The 21,159-nt window shown below is 42.9% G+C and overlaps 1 protein-coding gene across 1 annotated transcript in view; it reads left to right on the top strand.

Moving 5' to 3' along the window:
- Positions 1-21,159, top strand: part of LOC104278468 (unconventional myosin-X-like) — a 128,750-nt gene that overhangs the window by 81,483 nt on the left and 26,108 nt on the right. The window contains 4 exon segments of the mRNA XM_009875452.1: positions 16,401-16,525; positions 16,684-16,798; positions 19,566-19,672; positions 20,640-20,886. Coding sequence (XP_009873754.1) covers positions 16,401-16,525; positions 16,684-16,798; positions 19,566-19,672; positions 20,640-20,886 — 594 coding nt within the window.

Below are 21,159 nucleotides of genomic sequence, written 5' to 3'. Positions count from 1 at the left end.
TTAAGCAAGTACAGCCAAAGATATCACATGAAAGACTTGAAATACCAGTGAGTTGAAGAAAGCCCTGTTCTCTGTGTGTGTGCAGAGCTGCAACTGCTAAAGATTCAGTTTTTCACAATGGGAGAATGCTGAAGGGTGAAAAAGCCTTAAAAGGTAAGGGGCTTAATTCATGCAGGTTTTTTAATAATTTTAATCTTCCATACTTGGGGCTGTAGTGGACTTGTAGAAAAAGAAAAGAAAGTACTTTGAGTTCAGCTGAGCAAACTGTAGTGGAAATGTTTCTGGGCTTGTATTTTCTTTTAAAGAGGGTAAATGCATGCAGAATCAAACTTATGAAAAAAATGGCTAAATTTACGGGTCTAATCATATTTTCGAATGCCAGGAGAGCTTTGCTGCCAAGCAGTCTGCTTTAATAAGTCACACTCTGTTTGAAAGTTAAAGGGGTGATTGTTCACAGAGCAGGGGAAAAAGCAGAAGGAGAGCTGTGCATGCAGAGGGAGGAAGACCTGTGCTGTAGTGATGGGCTGCTTTCCGGAGAAAGATCCTTTCTGTTGTTCAGCAGTCTAGGACTGCTGAACTGCTGACTGCTTCAGGAAAACCAGCTATTTAAAGTTTAGGACCACAGTATTCCTGTAATTTATTAAAGCATAAGGCATGGCTGTAGTTTTGCTTTGATTACACGATAACAAAGTGACACCCGGAACAAGCATGTTGGGGGGAGGGGGGAGTCCAGCGAGATATCTGCAGCACCCAGAACTCTTAAGTTAATTCTGTAGTTTTACTGGAGAAACTTGACGGGGCGCATTTGAGACAGTAAGTTTTTTTGCTGTAGAAATACAGGAAATGGAATATGTCTGAAAAAAAAGAGAGAGAATTGCAGTAGTAATGGAAAGGAAACCATAATAACAGCAGTATTTTGACTTTGTTTGCTGTGTCAACTCCCCTCTTCTACCCCTGATGAAATAAACCCCTCAATGCAACCCAGCAGGTAAAATAGCTCTGTTTTTCACTGCTGGTTGCCTTTGCTTTTGGGATCTGCATTTTGCTCCTTGCTTTCCCACTTAAAGAGCTTGCCTCTACAGACATTAGAATTCAGCCACAGGGGAGAAAATTAGGATAAAACTGCTTGAGAGAACCTGTTGTGAAGGGAATGGGTTTGATCCTGCACCATTGAAGTCTATGGGAGTTTTATTCTGGTCTCAAGAAGAGCAACCCTAGATTTGCCTTGCAAATCTGGATGGAGGAGATCTGATCTGATAAAGTACCTGTGGGACTGGGAAAAGGGGTTCTCATAACTTTTAATTGTTCGTCTCTCACTGATCTTAAGTTGTGTCCTTTTAAACCCTGAGTGGCAGCAGTGGTGGTGTGTCAAAATACAGGTATTTTTTTTGTTGTTTGCAACATCAGTGATATGTATGCAGTATTCATTTTGCTAAGGCTGCTTAGTTTAAAAAAGATAAGATTTGATTTGGTTCTTATGTATTGGCTTATTCAAAAGTTGCATTTACAGCCCATAACATAGCTTAGCATAACAACAATGGTATTTTTCAAGACAGCTAGATTATTCATGGATATTATCTGAAAGCTATAGTACTGTCTCAGCTATTCACAGACACTTGTCAGAGCTAACCTCAGAACACAAAATCCATATCAAGAGCAGAAGATGTTGTTCTTTAAGAGTAGACTTGGATCAGTTGCTAAAGTTTTTCTTTTCAATCGTATCTGTCTGTTTATGTATATGTGTATATATATAGCTTTTCTTAATTTAGTCACAGGATGTGGCAAAGAGGCAAAGGCTTCACTGGGAAAAACCTCACTATGATGAATTTGTAAGAACAAAGTACACTTCAGAACATCTGCTATCACCTTGTAAGGTGAGACTTTAAACACAAAACATTTGCTAAAGGCGCATCAAAGCGCCTTATCTTTGTTGTCTAACACCCAGAATTTGCTGTTTCTGGTGGTTTTAGGCAGTTCATAAGCCTAAGAAGCGAGGCAGGTCCATTCCTAACACTGTTGTTATTTCTCTGTTAGAACTACAGAAGTGAGATTCTGGTTTTTGGTTGTGCAAAGTTGAATGTAGCAGCTGTAAAGTCTGGGTTTCAGGACATCTGCTGAGCCATCGCTGTGTGACTGCAGTCAGCCTGAACCATGTAAATTGTTTGGGGAAAACGGGAAGGTTTTTGGTTTTGCTGCCACCTTGGATTGTTGCACGTGCCTGTGAGCGTTGCACGGTGTTTAGTGTAGGAAAGGCAAGTTTGTCACCGAACTCACAGTTGTATTTCCCCTGTTCACACGATGAGATCGATCGTGGCATTTTTGAAACTTCATTTCTGTAGATCTAGAAATCTTAACCATTAACTATGTGGTAAGGAGGAGGTTTTAAGGGTTTCAAAACACTTAACAGTGAAGCAGATGGGTTGAGAGAAGACATCCTACTTTCAGAAAACCAGATAAATGCCATCCTCTGTGATACTGGCTTTCTGGGGTGAATGGCTGCCCCAGATTCAGCATGAAAAAGACAAGTATGTCCATCTGCAGCTTGCCAGCCTCGCCATTTGTGCATACTTAGCCAAAAAGAAACAGTGCCCAGCCTCATTAATTAAGTAGTTTTTCAAAGGGAGAAATGGTGATTTTTGTTAAAAGTCATTTAGCACTTATATTAAAAACTTTTGTGAAGCTAATTTAAGCACACAATTTGCATAGCAAATGAAGTTGCATTGAAGAAAGCTGATTTTATCTTCAATATCTCTTACTCAAACATTGAGGGTTATGTTTTGCTGTATATTTAAGCCAGCCTAGGAATTTCTCAGGGGAGAAATGGCTGTTCAGCCATGCAAAATTGCCATTTCCCTGTGACCACTGGCATGCACAACTCAGCACGTCTCAAATCAGCCACGTTCTGAAAGGGCATGTACATCTCGTTGACCTCAATGAGCTCTGAGCACACGTCTGAATGCTTTGCTTAAGATATTACTGGTTTTATGCTGCTTTGGCCAGCACATAACAGGTTACCTGGAGCCACGACGCCTCTTGTCACGCAACTTTGATGAGGAGTGAGGCATTTGTGCAGCTCCCCTATGGTTGTGTGCCCAGCCTAAAGTTGCAAGTCGCCTGTGCTGAGGAGGAGGGAAGACTGGCTGCATCCATCGCTCCAGCCGCGTGGAGTCCGTGCTGCTGGACTGTCCCAGGAGAAACACAGTGCTGGTATGTGAGCCAGAATGCATCTGATCCGTCATGGAGTCTCAGCGGTGTGTTTTCACCACAACCAGCAAATATGGAAGAGAGAAAGGAAAAAAAAACACTTCTAGGGCAGGAAGGGATGCATTCTTACTTGAATGTGACGCAGCAGATTGTAAAACCATAAGTAAAGGCAGAACCTTTCTCCACAGGATCATCTTAAAAATGGATAAAGTCAACTAAGTACATGCTTCATGTAACTAGGAAAAGATGGAACTTGCCTTAGAGAAAGGGCCGCTGACCAGTGTCATTGCCTGCAAATTTTGCAGGCTTTGTGGAAATCAGCAGTGGCATCGCACTTGAATCATTCAGAAAGTGGTTGAATGTTAAGTTAGTTAGGCCTTGATGTAATTTTACCGTCTATTCTAATTGATTCTTTATGTCTCTCTGTATATGTGTGTGTTTAGATCAGTTAATAGTTTGATAATCGTATTGCTGTTAAGGGAAGTTTCTTGTAAAAGTTTCATTCTTGGAAGTTTCATTTTGGGTAACTACGCCAAGCTGATAATGCAAAGTTAATTTACTCTCTATAGATAAATTATTTCACAGATGTATTGGGATTGGAACAAATAAGTAGTTTGTGCAAATTTTTTGTGAGGGAAATGTATATGGTGACTTTCAGTGCAAGTGTTAATGATTGCCAATATAATATATAGCAATGAGAAGACAATAGTTTTTTGCTCTATCAAATGCAATTGCTAGCGACACTTGCAGGAGGCACAGGAGCTACCTGCTCTTCTAGCCAAGATGATGTTGACTCACCTGTGCCCTTAGCATGGCCTCTGTGATCTGCAGAGCTCATCCACTTCCTGTTTATGAAGAAATTAATAAAGGGGCTTCTTCTTTGCTTTAGGATGGAAATTTCAGAAATTATCAGAAGTATCAGATCTGATTTTGGTGTGGTTCTCAGAAACACCAAACAGCTTGAGTAAGAGACTTTCTAACTCTTAATGGGAGGATGGGATGGGACTGTTGTGTTGAAACAAAGCAGCCCAAGGAGAATGTATTTGTTGCCTTTTCTTGTGAACAGAGTGTATGCAAGAACAAACAACTACCTTCTTTCTCTGTCCGCTCCCCACAAACGTGCTCATGTACACGTTTCACTGGTCTTGATACGCCCTTGTCTAGTCGGTTGCAGATCTGCAAGGCAAATCCTGAATTTGCGGAATCACAGAGTTATAGAATGGTTTGCATTGGAAGTGATATTAAAGATCACCTAGTTCCAACGCCCCTGCCATGGACAGGGACATCTCCCACTAGACTGGGCTGCTCAAAGCCCCATCCAGGCTTGCCTTGAACACTTCCAGGGAGGGGCTTCCACAGCTTCTCTGGGCAACCTGTGCCAATGTCTCACCTCCCTCATAGGGAGGAGCTTCTTCCTTGCGTCCAATTTAAATCTACCCTCTTTCAGTTTGAAGTCTTCACCCTGTGTCCTGTCACTACACTGTCTGATGGAGAGTCCCTCCCCATCTTTCCTGAAACCCCCTTAAATACTGGAAGGCCACTGTAAGGTCCCCCAAGAGCCTTTTCTTCTCCAGGCTGAACAGCCCCAACTCTCTCAGCCTTTGTAGGGTTACAAGAGCAGCAGCTCAGAGGACCAATTTCTAAGAAAAATGCCAGTTAGACTTACTGTCTAAGATGAGCTAACATTTAAGATGTGAGAGTAATTAACACACTGATGACATGGAATTGAGCTGGGTCATTTATCCGGGCCATCACACAACTCTTGCTGTCAGCCAGGCAGATGTCTGTGCTGGTTCCGGAGACCTCCATCACTTTATTTAAACTAGAACTTCCCCTTTCTAGACTAAAAAAGCATCCTAGCTGCAGTGCTATGGGTTTCCTGATACTTGTAAAACTTAAAGCATCTCTCCAGTCCACCCACTGCAACTCCGCTGCAGCACAACTCTTGAGCAGCTCCCCTCCGCACCGCCGTCCTGAGCTCCCCCGGGTCAAAGTGAGCCCTCGGTCATGATGAGAAACAGCAAGGACCACGTGCAGCCCGAAGAGGCATTTTTGGTGCAGAGGGGCCCATGTGCCGGCCATGCTTGTCGGGGAGTTCAGTGCAGGGTCTCAGGGGAGCAGGGTGCTCTGGAGGGGCCCGATGACACCACCCTTGGAAGCAGCAGCCCTGCGGTGAATGGAGCCCTGTGCCTGCGCCGGGGTGGGAATAATCTGCCCTTTCAGTGCTGCCCGACCTTCGGTGTCCTAGCAACCCAAGGCTGCTTGGCTGAATATTTTGTGGCGTTCCTCATTTACACATATCAGATATTGGCCGTGATTTAAGCCTGGCCGATTTCCCGTTACGGCTTTTGAACAAAAGGCTCAATCCAGGAAGGAGAGGAGAAAGGGCTCCTTAGGAGATAATTTTGTAAAACTGTGTGTTTATTTTGTTTCGACGCGGGAGTTGTGCTAGAATGTTTCCTTGCTTGAGAAAGCAGCAAGTCTGAGTGTTACGTCAATCTCGTGCTTTGTAGGCATCTTTTATGGGCCGCTGAGGGAATTGACAGTGTGCAGAGCCGAAACGCGTTGGAGGAGAAACTGCTTGTGGACTCAATACTGAAGAAGGACTGCGATCAAGTGTTAACTTTCTAACGTTGCTTGATGCTGATTTTGACTTTGAGCTAGAAAGTTGCTGGCCCCCATGGCCCTACAACAAACATGTACACCCCACACTTAAATCAACTAAGTTTCATAATTTTAAACCTTATAGCTTGCAGAGGTGTGATTCATGATCATTGCAGGGCTTTGCCCATTTTTAGCAATTGGAGCTTGTAACGTGGAGAAGTTTTTTATCATTTCATGGTGACTGTGTGAAGGCTTTGTAATGCCTTAATCTGCAGCTCCATAGTGCTGCAGCCTGTGGCTTTGCAGCCAGCCAGCCATGGGAAATTCTCAGCCAGACTTCCCTTGCTAGGCTGCCAAATACTTGTGTAAGTAATGAATTTGCTTCCTGCCAAAGTGAAGGTTGTGTATGGGAAGTGCGGTTCTGGGTTGTGGGCCAGGAGCTGTGTGTCTTGTTCCTCTCTCTGGTGCAGAGTCGATCAGTGGGAGACTGGGTACCGAAGGTTACGGACGTCAGCACTAAGCTGCTTCAAATAAATAAAAGTAGTGGATTTTTTCCCCAACTGGAGTGCTGGAGGGGGACTAGTTAGATCTTTTAGTCTAACTCACTGCGTGGCAAACTGTAAGGAAACCATTAATGCCTGCTGGAAGGAGGAGGGCATCCCGTGTTTTCTTTGAAGTGTCTGGGAGCTTTAGACAGCCCCACCACGAAGGGTAAGCTGAATACACTCAGTGAGAAAAAGGTGTGCCTTCTGGTTTGGATATGTCTCGCATTAATTTTCATTCTGTTTATGTCTTTATCTGCTGTATATTAGAAATTGTTGTTGAATGTATGCTCTTGGTATAGCTACTCACGGATTACTATCAAGGCCTCTCACTCTTCTTACTGATGAGCTCCTCAAGGCCTTTATTGAAGTCCCTTACTGCTTTTTTGTATTTATTTATTCAAATCTTTTTTCTCATGACTCTTATATAAAAGGTTTCCAGTGTAGTGGTCTCCTTTGTTGTGCTCCAAAACTGGACACAACATTTCAGTAGCAGTCATGTAGCTGAGGAGCACAGATTAGCCTGCAAGTGACTAAACTGCAGAAATACTAGAGGATCCTTAATATTCTCCTTAAAGCAATGGCACTATAAGTGGCATTCAGGCATGCAGTCTTAGAGAGAAGCATCAGGTGGGTACCCAGAACTGAAGCACTGAATAGAGTGACACTTGAGTTTAGAGTTTTCTGCTCTCCTTGTACTCTACAAGTTGATGTCTCTTGTCCTGCTGTGGAGCGTGATGTTACCTCCCTCCACCCATGCATTGCAAGCTCTTGTGGCTGGATATGAGGTTCTTCCACCTCCTCCTTTCTACTTGCCAGCAACAGAGGAGGCAATATCCCTGTATCCTCTCTCACCACCACGTGCAGCTGCATTCTGAAAAAGGGCTTCTCAGTTTCATGTCACCAGGGAAAGGAAGGAGAGTTGCGATAACACGGATCAAAGTTATCTGCAATACTATTTCAGGACATACTACCGAAGTGATATTGTGTTAGCATTTCAGCAAGCAATAACTACATGGAGGGTTTCGTGTATTCAAGTGTGAAATTACTTCTAGTAACGCTACACTAGGTATTAGAAGTATGCAGGATTAGGTTCTAATACGGATTGTTACAAGAAAAGATTTTACAGCTATGTCAGGCTTCGGCCATGAAAGATGATAATTCATCTTAAACAGGCTCTCTCAAGTATTTTCATCCTAATTTTCTATTCCCTGATGAAACTTTCTTATCTTTCAGGAATAATGCTTGATGCTAAACACCATTATCTGAATAAATTGTGTTAGAGGAGCCATCCTAAAACATGATTTACCGCTTTCAAGTATAGAAATGGATTTATGTGCACAGCCTGCCAATAAACTGTCAGATAACAAAAAAGCTTGTAAGGCGCGGATGAGAAGTCTGGCATGGAGGAGTGAAAGCACAGTGGAAACTTCTTTCTGTGGGGGAGAAAAAAGGGGGAGGGGAGATGTGAGGTCTCATACAAGTTATTTGATGTCATCACTGACGTGGAGGTTCAGGGTTTCACCATCTGCAGATGGTCTGTATGCAGCCTAAGCAGAGTGGGGTGATGTGTGCAGTTGTTTTCCTGGCCGTTGTAATGAACAGTGGTGGTGGTGGTGTTGGCTGCTGTGACATGAGGTCGGTAAGAAAGGGCTGCTGTCCTTGCGATTAGTACCTCACAGCATGTTTCTTCATGGTATGCCTGTGGTTATCAGGCAGCCTGATTGATTTTCTTCAGGCAAAGCCTGCTGACTGCTCGCAGTGTGGGGAGAATGAGGCCAGAATGGGGTTTAGTCTGCAGGGACTGGAGGCTTTGATGAGGATGACCTCGGACAAAACGGCAACAGAGTACTCGCGGGTGGAGAAGGAGGGTCCATGAGAAGTTCCAGCTGGGGGCCGTGCTGCGAGTAGCACCTTCTGTCAGTGTGCTGAGACCCTGCCAGGGCAGCTTCAAACCTTAAATCCCTCTTTTCCCAAGTGCTCTTAATTGTCTGTCTCACATGGATGCCTCCTGCAGTTGCTGTTGGGGACAAACAGCCCTGAGACCTGCTGTGCATTTCAATGGACTCACCGAATAATTTATTCAAGCAACACGGGCTCACTTCAGCTGAAAATTTAGGCAGTCTCGTAGATAGCTCTAAACATGCACTTAGAAAACTGAAGTAATTCCTGTGTTCAAGTCTGTGCCTTTCACGATGCGTTCCTATTCCGTGAAGTTTTAACCAATGTGTAAGAAATAACACTCATTTTGAGGAGGTGACATTCTTCTGAGCTTATATGAAAGAAATAGGCAAGTTCTGTCTTTCAGAAGAAATTCTATGTGCCTTTAGAAAGGAAGGTTTGCAAGTGGCTGTTGCGTGTTTGCTCAGGGGTAGCATTTGTTCCATACAAACCAAACAAAAAGATTAGTTTGAAATGCAGGAGTGTAGTGACAATGACTAATAAAAGGTAGATTGAATAGATCCACTATTATGAGTTTGAATTTATTGATCTTTCTTGACAAAAGCATGAAATTGCAACAAGCTAGTCAGAATCATTTGAGTATCTTTTCTCTAACAATGAAGCTAATTCCAGCTCTTCACTTTGCTGTATGTAGACAAGGAGGACCTGAAATAGAACTATGGCATCTTTGTAGATAGTGATCCACAGCAGTATCTTGACCTAGCTGAAATCTTTAAACACTTGTGCAAATGATCAGTGTGGTAATGTACTGCTTCATAGCTCTTAAATGGGCTGCTGTCTTAAAAACATCCTTGTGATGCCCTTGTATGTAAAGTAAGCTGGGTGGCAAGCTGAATATAAATCCAAAAGCATTTTCACGCTCATTTGTTGAGTCTCCTCTGACTGTTTCAGTATTGTAGAATGACTCTGAAATTATAGTGTTCCTTCTATACAGTTATTTTTAGTACAGACAATTCTTAATCTGTGGCATGAGTGTGGCTAATGCTGAGGTGTCTCTCTTATCTGAAGTGCTCTGAGCTGGGAGATGAGTCACTCAGGTCAGATGCAGTGGTTGGGGTTGAAAAGATCTGTTAATCATGTAAACGCTTGCTTTTGGTAAATGCAACACTTTAACGTTCAGACCTGTGTAGGGATTGTATAAAAGAGCCAGCATATCATTACTGTTTGCAGTGAAATCCGGCCTGGAGTTTGCAGCAGAATTTTCTGAGACATTATTATTTTTGCAGTATATTCATGCTCTTTTTCTAGCAAGTTACCATCAGCAGTGTCAGTAATTTTTAGAGGCTTTTTATGGGATTTTGGGGTGGATGTGTGGATAAAGGCCAGGAGAACTTTGAACATGCAAAACACTTTATTTCAAAGTTTATCCAAAGTTATTTAAAAGTTTATTTCAACATTCCTTGACTTGCAAGTGCCATACAGTAAAAATAGCAACTTTTCATTTGTGGCATGTTCTTTCTTTTTTTTCTCCTATACTCTTATGATGGTTGCCTGTGGACACAAATACTCTGGGACAGTAAGGGATTGTCTTTAAAAATAAAAACAGGCATCAAGCTTGTCTATGTTTTGACCTGAACCTGTTCCAGTGACAGCTACCTGCTGGCTGGAGAAGACTCTAGAGGGTTTCTTTTCTTGAAATACAGATGCTGTTAGGTCAGTGGGACTTGATGCTCCAGGGCCTTGGGGAGGATATGCACAGGTTTTGGTGCTTCTTAGGCCAGAAGCACAGCAATTCTGAGGTTGAAACTGTTGAATAAGCTGATGCCATCAAAGTTCATGGTGCAAGCAACTGAAGAAATGATGGGTGGCAGAGCAGGGCGTGAAATGCTTTGTTGGAGGTAGGAGGGTGACCAACATGTGAGACCACACCTGGAATGCTGTGTCCAGTTTTGGGCTCCCCAATTCAAGAGAGACAGGGACCTACTGGAGAGAGTCCAACGGAGACCTACGAGGATGATCAAGGGACTTGAACATCTCTCCTAGGAAGAGAGACTGAGAGAACTGGGGCTGTTTAGCTGTTGAAGGAAATGGCTGAGAGGGGACCTTGTTAACATATGTAAGTATCTGAGGGGTGGGTGTCGAGAGGAACGGGACAATCTCTTCTCAGTGTTGCCCAGCAATAGAACAAGAAATAATGGGCTTAAACTAGAACATAGGAAGTTCCACCTCAACGTGAGGAGAAACTTCTTTCCTGTGAGGGTGCTGGAGCACTGGCACAGGCTGCCCAGAGAGGGTGTGGAACCTCCCTCTCTGGAGACTTTCAAACCCCGCCTGGACACGTTCCTGTGTGGCTGCCCTAGGAGATCCTGCTCTGGCAGGGGGGTTGAACTGGATGTGGATGATCTCTAGAATTTCCTTCCAACCCCTGACATTCTGTGATTCTATCTCTGGATTTGACAGCGAGGTTGCCCTAGCCCTGTCCATCCTGGCTTGACAGGGCATTTTCCTATTGCAGGTGCAGGCATTTCCCTTTCACTTCTTTCACCAGCTTCAATCCTTGACACGAGTACAAGCTGCCAAGCAGTATGTGTGGATAAGAATCGCTGAGTGTAATGTGATTTTAAAAAGACAAACAACAAGCAGGTATAAATTTTCATATCAGTTCAGCTAGATGATATATTAGAACTTTATTCACACTTTTCAAATTTGTCTGGGAGGAAAGCTTGGCATTGATTTTGACTCGTGGAGCTGGTGACTGTTTCAGAAAGATCTTGCTTCATAAGTCCCCATGTTTCTGAAGAAGTATCACTACACATTTGGATGTGAAAACAAGTTCAAAACCCACTATAAACCAGGGCAAGACTGACCTCTTCTTAATTTATGCTGGTTTTCTGCAGAGTAAAATTGCAAGACTTCATTTTAGGATTAAAAGAGCAGATTTAAAAAATGAAGACATTGAGAACAGGTTTTTAAATAAAAAACTACTTTTTCACATCCTATTGCCCATTTTTAATCTCATTTTCTCTGTGCCTGTCTTCCACAAAACACTTTCCTAAGCTGGGAAAATCAACACTTTTGAGACAGAGCAGAAAAGCTGATGTAGTCCTACTCAAATTCTCACGGAGAAGTCTAGAAACAAGGGAGTGGGGTTTTTAAATTTCTCTTCCTTTCCCCCCAATCTTTCTGTGAAGTTCTTCCTGCCAACATAAAATCCTTGAGGCTGCTGTAATCTCTCATTATTGTGCCTGAACTCTTCTGAGGCAGCCAATAGTTCAGGAAGGAAGAAGGATTTCCATAGGGGAAAGTCAGGTATCCTCTGTGTTTGAATGGAGCAAATGATGAGCAGAACAAGAAAACGTGTTTTCCGCATGTGTTACTCAAATGTTCGGGGTTTCCACTAAGCATGCCGTGCAGAGAGAAGGGTTGATAGCTCAGTGGGTTGAGCGCGGTGCTGATAACACCAAGATCATGAGTTCGATTCCCGTTTGGTCCCCGTGTGTTGCCTGACCTAGTCGAGAGGTGGCGTCCCTGCCCATGACAGGGAGGTTGGATTAAATGATCTCTGAGGTCCCTTCCAGCCTAGGCCATTCTATGATTCTGTGATGTTTTTTCAAGCCTCCGTCAGGCTGTAATCTGAGGAACTATTTTATCGTGAAACTTATGCATAGGCGTTAGATGTCTGTCCTAATGGCTGCTTCTAATTGTGATTTCAGGCCGAAGCTTTGCCCTTCAGCAGGCTCGCAACAGATCAGAGCAAGCATTTAGCAGCTTAAGGAGCCAGAGTCTCATCAGCAGAGACTCCAGGTCGCATTAAAGCCTTGGCTTCAGTGCTGTCTGGCACAAATTCAGTGGTGACTCCTGGATTTGGGAATGATAAATTGCAAGTTGTATTATGAAGGAGTGCATCACAAAAAACACCTTTATCAAGTAGAACAGACCTGACTTGTAGCCGTTAATTTCATAGTGGTGTTGCTCAGTGCCCTAACATGGCTGTGACCCACATGAGTCTGTGTTGTCTGGCAGTTCTTTGTGTCAGAGGGATTTAGTGCTGCCATTCCTTGATAAAAGTGAAATATCTGTTGAGGGTTGAGTTGATTTTAAATTGATTGCATATCTGAGACAATGCTGAAAGTTATCAATTGGCTTAGTTTTCTGTTGCCTTCTTTTTTTATAAATTTGATCTTACTTTGCAGGAATCTTACTTTTAGCAATTAATTCACGTTTTTACTTTGGAAGATGCCGTTTTAAAATTAGTCATGGTTCTGTTGTCTATCTGAAATTTTCCTACAGAATCCTATTTCTTCCCAGGTGTTCACTTGTGAAACAAGGCCAGTTTTTACAGCAACACTGGTAAAACTTTAGCCAACCCCAGAGCTGAGTTCTGTCCTGTGTTAGTTTGGCATATATATGAGAGTTAGTTTGCTTACTGCAGGGAGTCTGCAGGAGCACCACTGAAGATAAAAGACTGAGCATCATCTGCATAGATAATCATTTGCATTGGGATTTTATACTATTGCAAGTTTAACTCCTTAGTGCTGCGCTGAGCATTCTTGAAGTGGAGATGGTCATCATTCTCTGTCTTAAAGTTTATTAGCAGAGTATATACACTACTTGCACTCTGGTTCAATAAATGCACATGCAGCTTTTTTTCAGTTTGAGGGATTCTGTTGACTGGAAGTTATGCTTAAGGTTATCCCTGCCTGCGTTTCTGTGATTGAGTCTGAAATCCTCTACATCCATAGGGTAAAATTATCTGACGTGCAACGTATCGCCGAGTTGTAAGGTGGGGATGCTGGGTGCTGTGGTGTTGTGCACAGGACTGCGTTTGTTACTTATTCTGGTTATTTTTGTTAGATGTGGGAAACCCTGGATGCATTTTAGCATTAAGGATTTCGGCTCCCTCTCTGACTGGCTGCAGCTCTCCTTGTTGCTGAGGACAGAAGAGCTGCTGTGATGGCTCAGTCAAAAACCCCAAAGTGATGGAGGAGGTATCTTCTGGTACCCCCAGAAAAGCGTAAGAGATGAATCCAAAACATCTCTTACCACCACCTCTGGTTTACTCAAACCAGACAGACTTGTTGCAGATGAAATTTCAGATGATATGCCAGGTCAGGATCTGACCCTTCAATTTAATAACTTCATGTGTCTGTGAGTAATTAAAAACAACTGGTAAAGTGAAGTGAAGGAGCAGGCTTACGTAATTAAAATTGTGATGGTCTTTGTGTTGCCCTGCTTTGATACCGTGTTAACATCTCATGCAGTGTTTCATGCTTTTCTTCTGCTTGAGGTATCTGAAGTTAGGTGACTGATAATCCAAACTTCTGGTGACAGAACAGGGCTGTTTCTGACTTTCATAGTTGCAGGAAGAAAATCACAAAGATGTTGTTTCTTCCTCTGTGACTCAAAACAGGCACGGAAAGAGAAAGTGTGGGTTTTTTTAAAAAAAGTAACATGAGCTTTCAAGCCAGCTGTGTGGCTGACTTTTGACTTTTTAAGTGCCTGAGGGTGGCAATAAAAGGATTAGGTGGTGCAGCGGCCATCTGGCTCTCAAAGCAGGAGGTGCTCCTTTGCAGAGGGAGAGGCAGCCTTGTGAGAGAGACATCTGTCACGTCACCAAAGTTTTGCCTGGCTTTGGTGTGTTCCCATTCCCATCCGCGCATCTGCCTCTGCACCTCAGCGTGTCGAAAATACTGTTTTGTTTGCAAGTCTTGGGAAAAACATCACCTTCTGATCCAAAAAGTATGGGTGGAATGAAAGAACCGAAAGCAGGTGTAGTGTTAAAAGAAAAAAATATGTATTGACCTGTGTCCATTTGTGGCACTCATCAGCCTTGGGTTACGCGAGGCAAAAAGCGGATATGTTTTTTCTCAGGATTTCTGTGTGCATCTGTGTTCATTCTCTCCTTTTCCTGTCGAGCATCATCAGCCACCGGCACAGACAAGCAGGTGTGTGCGTGGACGTTCAGAGTGTGGTTTTGCGAGGCAAGTTCCCTCACACACCTGACTGCCGTAGAGGAGGCACACATGGAAAACACTATTGGCAGTACCAGTTGTGACACTATTGGTACCTTTATTGTAAGCATTCATACTTGTATGTTCACTAAAATACAGAGATTTTACTTGTGGTGTACTTTACTGGTAGTGGCAAAATCCAAATGAAACGCATTGCTGAGAAAGAGGAGTTCGTTTGCATCATTCGCAGAGGCAGTTTTTCCCCTCTGGAACATTAATTTTTTTATATATATAGCTATAGAAATAAAATGTTAAATCCCATTTGTAGCAGAACCGTTAATGGAATGATGTTGGAGTTGTACCTCCTGAGTGTCCCTGGGATGCAAAGCACCCATCTCCCAAGGAAGGCAAAAGCTGCTGCTGGTGGTGGCTGATTTTCTTCAAAACCCCCGTCACCTGCTGGGGCTGGATCGAGTCCTGCCAGCACGCAGCCCTAATTACAGGGCAGGGCTCACCATGGGGACCAGACGCTTCTTTCGATACAAATTATTCTCATTTTTGTTCAGTGCTATTGACTGTGGAGGAAGGGCCAGGCTGTGGTGTTTTTCGCATAGGAATTTTAGCCCCTGTACCAAAAGGAAGGGGCTGGGAAGTGTTTTGGTGCCAGAGGAGCGGTGAGTGCTGAGGAAGCGCTCACCCGTGCAGCTCTGCAGCAGCGCGGGGCAGGAGGGCAACTGCATCTACAGGGGAGTTTCCCACCTCTGCTCCAGAAAAAGAATGAGAGGAAGCAAAGCAGCATTTTAGTTTAGATAATTTTACCTTTTAAAGGAAAGAGGTAAAAACTAATCTATCGGTATTTTTGAAGCTACCTAATCAACAGCTCAGAGGTATCATCACTAGCAAGCTGTGTTATATTCTGTGAACAAAGATGCTGATCAAAATATGAATAAAGGTGCTGATGGGAAAGTTGAATATTTCAGATGAGCTTTTGAGTCTTTGCTTTCCTGAAAGTACTCTTGATAAGTTTAAAATTGAAGGGGGAGTCATTTATTCAAGGTTGAACAAGAGGCATAGTTAAAGCCGGTTAATAAATACCAAGTTGTGCAGGGCTTGATCTTGCTGCCATTTCTGTCACTTGAAGAACTTCAGATTTACGTGAAGTCTTGGCTATATCTATGAGATCCCACCTTTTGAACTTCTTCTTGCAAAATACTGAGCACTCTACTCCAGCCCTGCTAGTGACTGTGCAGGGGTGTCAGCTGGTGGGCCCAAGTGCATGTTTGGGCTGATGAATGAAACGGTGTATTTACTTATTTTGGTATCAGGTTTTGCAGGGCAGCAGTCAGCGTTATCTCGAGAAGCTTTGCGTAGCTGTGGCTGGTCTACCTCAAAGTGTGGTGAAAGCACTGGTGACTCAGGGTATTTTGAGATGGGACTAGAGGTTTCCCAAGGATTCCTGAGGCACCCAAGGGCAGGAATATACCGATCAGTGTTTGCGGGTTTTCATGACTGAGTCTGATTTCTTCATGAGAAAGGATGCTGAAAAACTGCATGCGAACTAAGGGAAACTCGTTTCAGATCAGCAGGTTGTCTTTTTTTCTTCTCTTTGCAAATGAAAATATGTCTGCTGCTCAGAATAGCAGCAAATAGAGACTCTTTGAAATACAGCTAATTCAAGATTTGAGGTACCACTGGCAAACTTCCATCCCTGTCTATAGTAGGTGAATTGTCACTACACTATTTGTGGTTTTGTTTTGTTCTAAAACTGTATCACACCACTGTGTTTGTGTATCTTCAACATTTGACGTCATCTACAGGGACTGTAAATTCAATTGCTAAAGAAACAGAATAGTCAAGCTTACAGCTGTTGACCTGTTAGCTGCCCGTGCTTCTTTCTGTTGTTTTGTCCTGCACAGCAATAGCCTGAGAAAATATGTGAAATGGAAAAAGAGAGCTGATTGGATTAAATGGCTGTAAATGTGTCTGTGGAAATCATATGGTGTAATTAGCCTTTTATATCCATCCTATAGGTATATTATTTTTTTATGCTCAGAACTGCTAATGTCCTTCAGGACATTATGTAGCCGGTTTTTAGCCTTTGTGCATTTCAGATTCATACAATTTGCCCTTTGTTTATTTTCCCTGACATCTGTAAGCATTGCTATTAAAATCCTTGTTTTGAACCTGTTCATTTTAGATGCCAGACCAGTTTGATCAGACAGTGGTGCTCAACCAGCTGCGCTATTCTGGGATGCTGGAGACAGTCCGGATTCGGAGGGCTGGTTTCCCAGTCCGGAGGCCCTTTCAAGACTTCTATAAACGGTAAAGACACTCATTGGTGCACTTCAGATGCAAGTCACGGGTATCAAATCAGCATTCCCATGTTGAGGAATAAAGTGAAAATCTAGTAACAAAAAAATCAGATGGCAAAAATAGAACTTATCTCTTAAATGAAGTGATAAATACTTTTTGGTTGCCAGGTATAAAGTCCTCATGAGAAATTTAACTCTGCCTGAAGATTTAAATGAGAAATGTGCCGTCCTACTTCGTCTGTATGACAACACAAGCACTGAATGGCAGCTTGGAAAAAATAAGGTAAAATAATCTGACTGTGCATATTGTGGAGCTGGTGCTTACACAAAGCTGAAGGGACGGGACTTAGACTGCACAGCTGCAGAGATGTAGTTGTAATGGTAATTACTTCTGGCCTTAAAAGAGGCTGCACATGCTTGTTGGTGCTCTTGAAACCCTTTAGCAACAATTAATGGTTGTGCTGAGAATTTGCTGTGTGAAGCACTTAGACACTGAATGGTGATTTCACTCGTGGAGAAGGAGTCCAGTTGAATTTTCTGCCACTGCTCACAAACGATAGTGCTGGTGAGGACCAGAACTTAAATATGGTAGATGGCTTTTAGGACTTTATTAGAAGTACCAAGCATGTGAGGTAATACTTTTGTAAACTGGCCAGCATGGTACCTGCTCAGGGGCTGAAATGAGGAGGAGGAATTTTAGCCAGTGTTTGTGTGGCAGAGTTGACCTCTAAGTGTGTTTGCCAGCCTAGTCTGAGAGTCTTTTTCAGAGGTGCATTAGACCTCGATGTGTGTCCTGCCGCACAGCCTGAACTTTATGAAAAACTGTTTTTGCTTAAAAAAAAAATTTCTATTGATTTTAATTAAAAGAATTGCATTTTTAATTTGAGAGATAAACCAGTCCAGGTGTTCTTGCGTGCTTGTTTTGCAAGTTTGATTTTGGACGAGAGCTATGTGCAGTTTTCCTCCCTGCAAAGTTGTGCTTTTTAACTTGATGTGGTGATGTGAAAAGCATTGTCTACTCAGGAGAGGATTCTCCAGTGCCGGATCTAAGATATGCTAAATATTAAAAACACCTGGTGCAAAGGACTAGGGAGCGGTTACAAATAGCAGACCCTCACTGCCAAGGATCATCCCCCCTATCCTCTGCAAGTGGCCTTCTCTTCTTTTTATTCTCTGGCTAACTCCTGTCGGTGCTCCCAGGTCTTCCATAGTGGACACAGAATGAAAAACAGATCCAGAAGTAAAGTTTGCTGAATTACGTGCTACGTTTGCAATTCTCTTGTCTATTGTTAAAATTGTGAAAGCTTTCTCATTCCCATAAGGTCGCAAAAATATTTTCGCACAATCTGATCAATTTCTGTGTGAAACACCCTTCCTCTTGATCTCTTCTCCCCACAACTGCGTAGTTTTTAAGAATTTCATCCATTTCTCTGCACACTTCCGTCTCAGACATGCTGTTGGAAGGTTTGTATAATTATTTTACAGCTATTGTAAGAGACAGAATCTGTAATATTCTGATGGCAATTGAAGTCAACTCTCATCCCGTTTTTGCAGACTGTGACAAATAATGCAGCGAAGGAGTTTGGCTGCAGAGCTAGGCTTTGCTTCCCACTATACTTTCAGATGTAGTGTATTAACAGTATTAATGCATGAACCCTGGACATTGCTTTGGCATCTTAGGGACGTATATAGTTATCAGAACCTGAAATTGTTTTAAACAGCTGCACATCAGGACCTTGGCAGGAGCCCGAGCTCGATTGTAACTTCCTTTACCAGGGCTCATCCCCCTCCCTGGGAGCTGCCTGCACATTTGTAAGAGTCTTCATAAACAGCTTATTGTAGAAGAGAACAAGAGGGCATTGGTTTCAGGCTGAACACGGGATCGGGCACCATCCTGCCCTTGTTTTTTAAAAGGGGTAATAACAATGTTGCGATGATTTAGCTTCAGTGCAATGGTTTTTTTCATGCCTTTTACGTCTGAAGCTGCGATGCACCTGCTCAGGAAAAGGCATTAGTCTGGGCTCAACATCTGCTTAACATCCAGTCTTGTTCAGGAGGAAGCTGAATGCCTTTATGAAGCAAAATTTTGTTGTGTTTTTAAAGCCAGTGTGCATAGAGCAAAGAAAAATTTCCCAGTGAGTGAAAGAGAAGTTGTTTACTGTGAGTAAAAAGTTGATATAGAAAGAGCTGCCCAGTGCAACTCAGATACTTGAACTTTTAGACTTTCTGTGGAGCTTTTATGTTCCTTAGTGTTGGGTGATTTGTGGTGGAATGAAGTGCCTTTCAAGCTACATTCAAACCTCACAACTGTGCTTCTCTTCAGGGGTGTCGCTGCTTTGGTTTTGATGATGGACTGCTTTTCCTCTAAACACAAAGGGAGAAACTTAAATTTTAGGCAAAATAAAGCTGAGTTAGCTCACTGTATGTGAATGCTGCGTGCTCAAGCTGCCCCAAAGAGGCATTTGGGGTAAATGATTGAGGTTAGTGGTGGGATGAGAGCCTGGGGAGCAGTGTCTCTGCAGGACGGTGTGTGGTCTCAGCAGCTGGAGTCAAATCGACTCGAGTGTGAAACCACTCTCACTTCTGCTTACTTCTGCAGGCTTATAGCAATGTAATTTGAATCAGTGAGGCTTGTTAAGGGGTTGTGGAGCTTGTTGTGAAACAGCTGAATTATCGGGATGGTATTTCTGCCCCTCAAGTGAGGAAATTTTTGTTAAGTCCTACAACTTCTTTGGCCTGTGTTACTCTGGTGGGAAAGGCTGTTTAATGAATCCAGTAATTATGTTACTCTTGGAAAAACTCTACTCGTGGTTAAAATTTCCATTAGCGTAATCAGGCTTTTCCCACTGAAATCCAAAGTCAGAGAATCATCTGCAGGTATTTTCTTCTAAGAGGAATGTGTTGGGGTTTTTTCTTTTCTGTTGAGGAAATGGTATGTTTGTCTCTGAATTCAAAGCTGAGGCTTACTGTTCAGGCTGACATTGGCAACAGCCTGCCTGTCCTTTATATTGCAGCCCACGAGTTGTTAAGCCAGAATTTTTCTTGTGCAGGTGTTTCTCCGGGAGTCCTTGGAACACAAGTTGGAGAAACAGCGAGAAGTGGAAGTCACCAAGGCAGCAATGATTATCCGAGCTCACATCTTGGGTTATGCAGCCCGGTAAGTGATTAGATGAGAATATTAATAAACAAGCTTTGGAACATATGGATGGGGTGTCATGGAGCTAGATCCTTCTAGCACAATTCTTAACTTTTTCTAGGGACCAGGCACTGAAATCCTGTAAGTGGTTTTTGAAAATACCAGCTAGTATCTTTGCTAGACCCATGAATTGTTTTAATATAATGAGTGGGACAGTATGGATATTTGGAGGTCATGTATCATGGCATTACATCTGTGGTAGGAACTCTAGCTGGATGGCACCTAGTGGGGCTGCCCCAAGTTACCGCTGAGATTCAGATTTATCTTTGCTTCCCTGTGTAAGAAAAAAGAAGGCAAATAAAACCAATTGATTTGGTTCTTAAAGGACCATGAGATTAGGTAACTGATTAATGTTTCACTTGTTTATCTGGCTTCATGCATTATGTATCAGGTGGAGTTGCTCATCCCATCTGTTTATTTCTCTTCTTTTTCTACACATCAGTTGAGGGCAGTTTAACAAAACTTATTTGCCTAATGAGGTAATTTCTCTTCATGTCCTGCGCTTATATTCTAACCAGGATGTTACTTAAAAACTGTATTCCTTTTTTAATGATCATGCTGTTCGTGATCTTTATTTTCAGTGATGTGGGATGACAATCTATGTATAATTTTTCTCTGTGTGTGTGCACACACACAGAGTTGTCCTTTAGCACCTCTTTGTTAGGGGCATAAGAACATGTAGGACGTGTAATGTGCATTTCCTTAATGAGGACGCAGACAGCACTGTCACAGAAATGAGAGAATCTCTTTCCTCTCAAAGGGTGGAGAACGTGGATGAGAATGGGAAAACCATCTCAGAGCTAGAAATAACAAGTTAGTTTTTACCATGGGCTCGTTATTGCAGGTCACCATGGCAAGACCTCTCACAGCTGCTCATTAGTTCCTCATTTCCTTAGAAATTTGCTGCTTCTTTTTTTTTCCCCTCCAGAAAGCGGTATAGAAAGATTCTCTACTATGTGGTTGTGATACAGAAGAACTACAGAGCGTTCAGTGGTAGGAAAAAGTTCCTGTGCCTGAAGAAAGCAGCCATAATCCTGCAGAAGCAGCGGCGAGGCCAGCTTGCTCGACGCGTTTACAGGGAGCGACTAGAGGAGAAGCAGAGACAAGAGGAGGAAAGAAGAAAAGAGGAGGAGGAAAGGTGCTGAAAAATGCTGTCTTACATCACTCTCCTGTCTGTGCCATATTAGGTTTGGGTCTGAATAGCCTTTATTTCAGGCTATTCCTGATCAAGTGGTTTTGGAAACTTTTGCTTCTTTTGCTGAAGGATGCCTGTAGCTACCACAGTAGCTCCATACTCATAAATATATCCCTGGTGATGTTATTTCTGGCTGTCTTTTCCATGTGGCAGATGATCTCTGTAAGTTGAGCTGTTGCTCTAACAAAGGTATGTGATGAGCTTATGTTGAGCCTGATTTACTGACTGCTTTTCTACACTCACTTTTAGGGAA

Source organism: Apaloderma vittatum, unplaced genomic scaffold, assembly GCF_000703405.1.
Source record: "Apaloderma vittatum isolate BGI_N311 unplaced genomic scaffold, ASM70340v1 scaffold2438, whole genome shotgun sequence".
Taxonomy (NCBI): domain Eukaryota; kingdom Metazoa; phylum Chordata; class Aves; order Trogoniformes; family Trogonidae; genus Apaloderma; species Apaloderma vittatum.
This window is presented reverse-complemented; position numbering and strand designations above follow the sequence as displayed.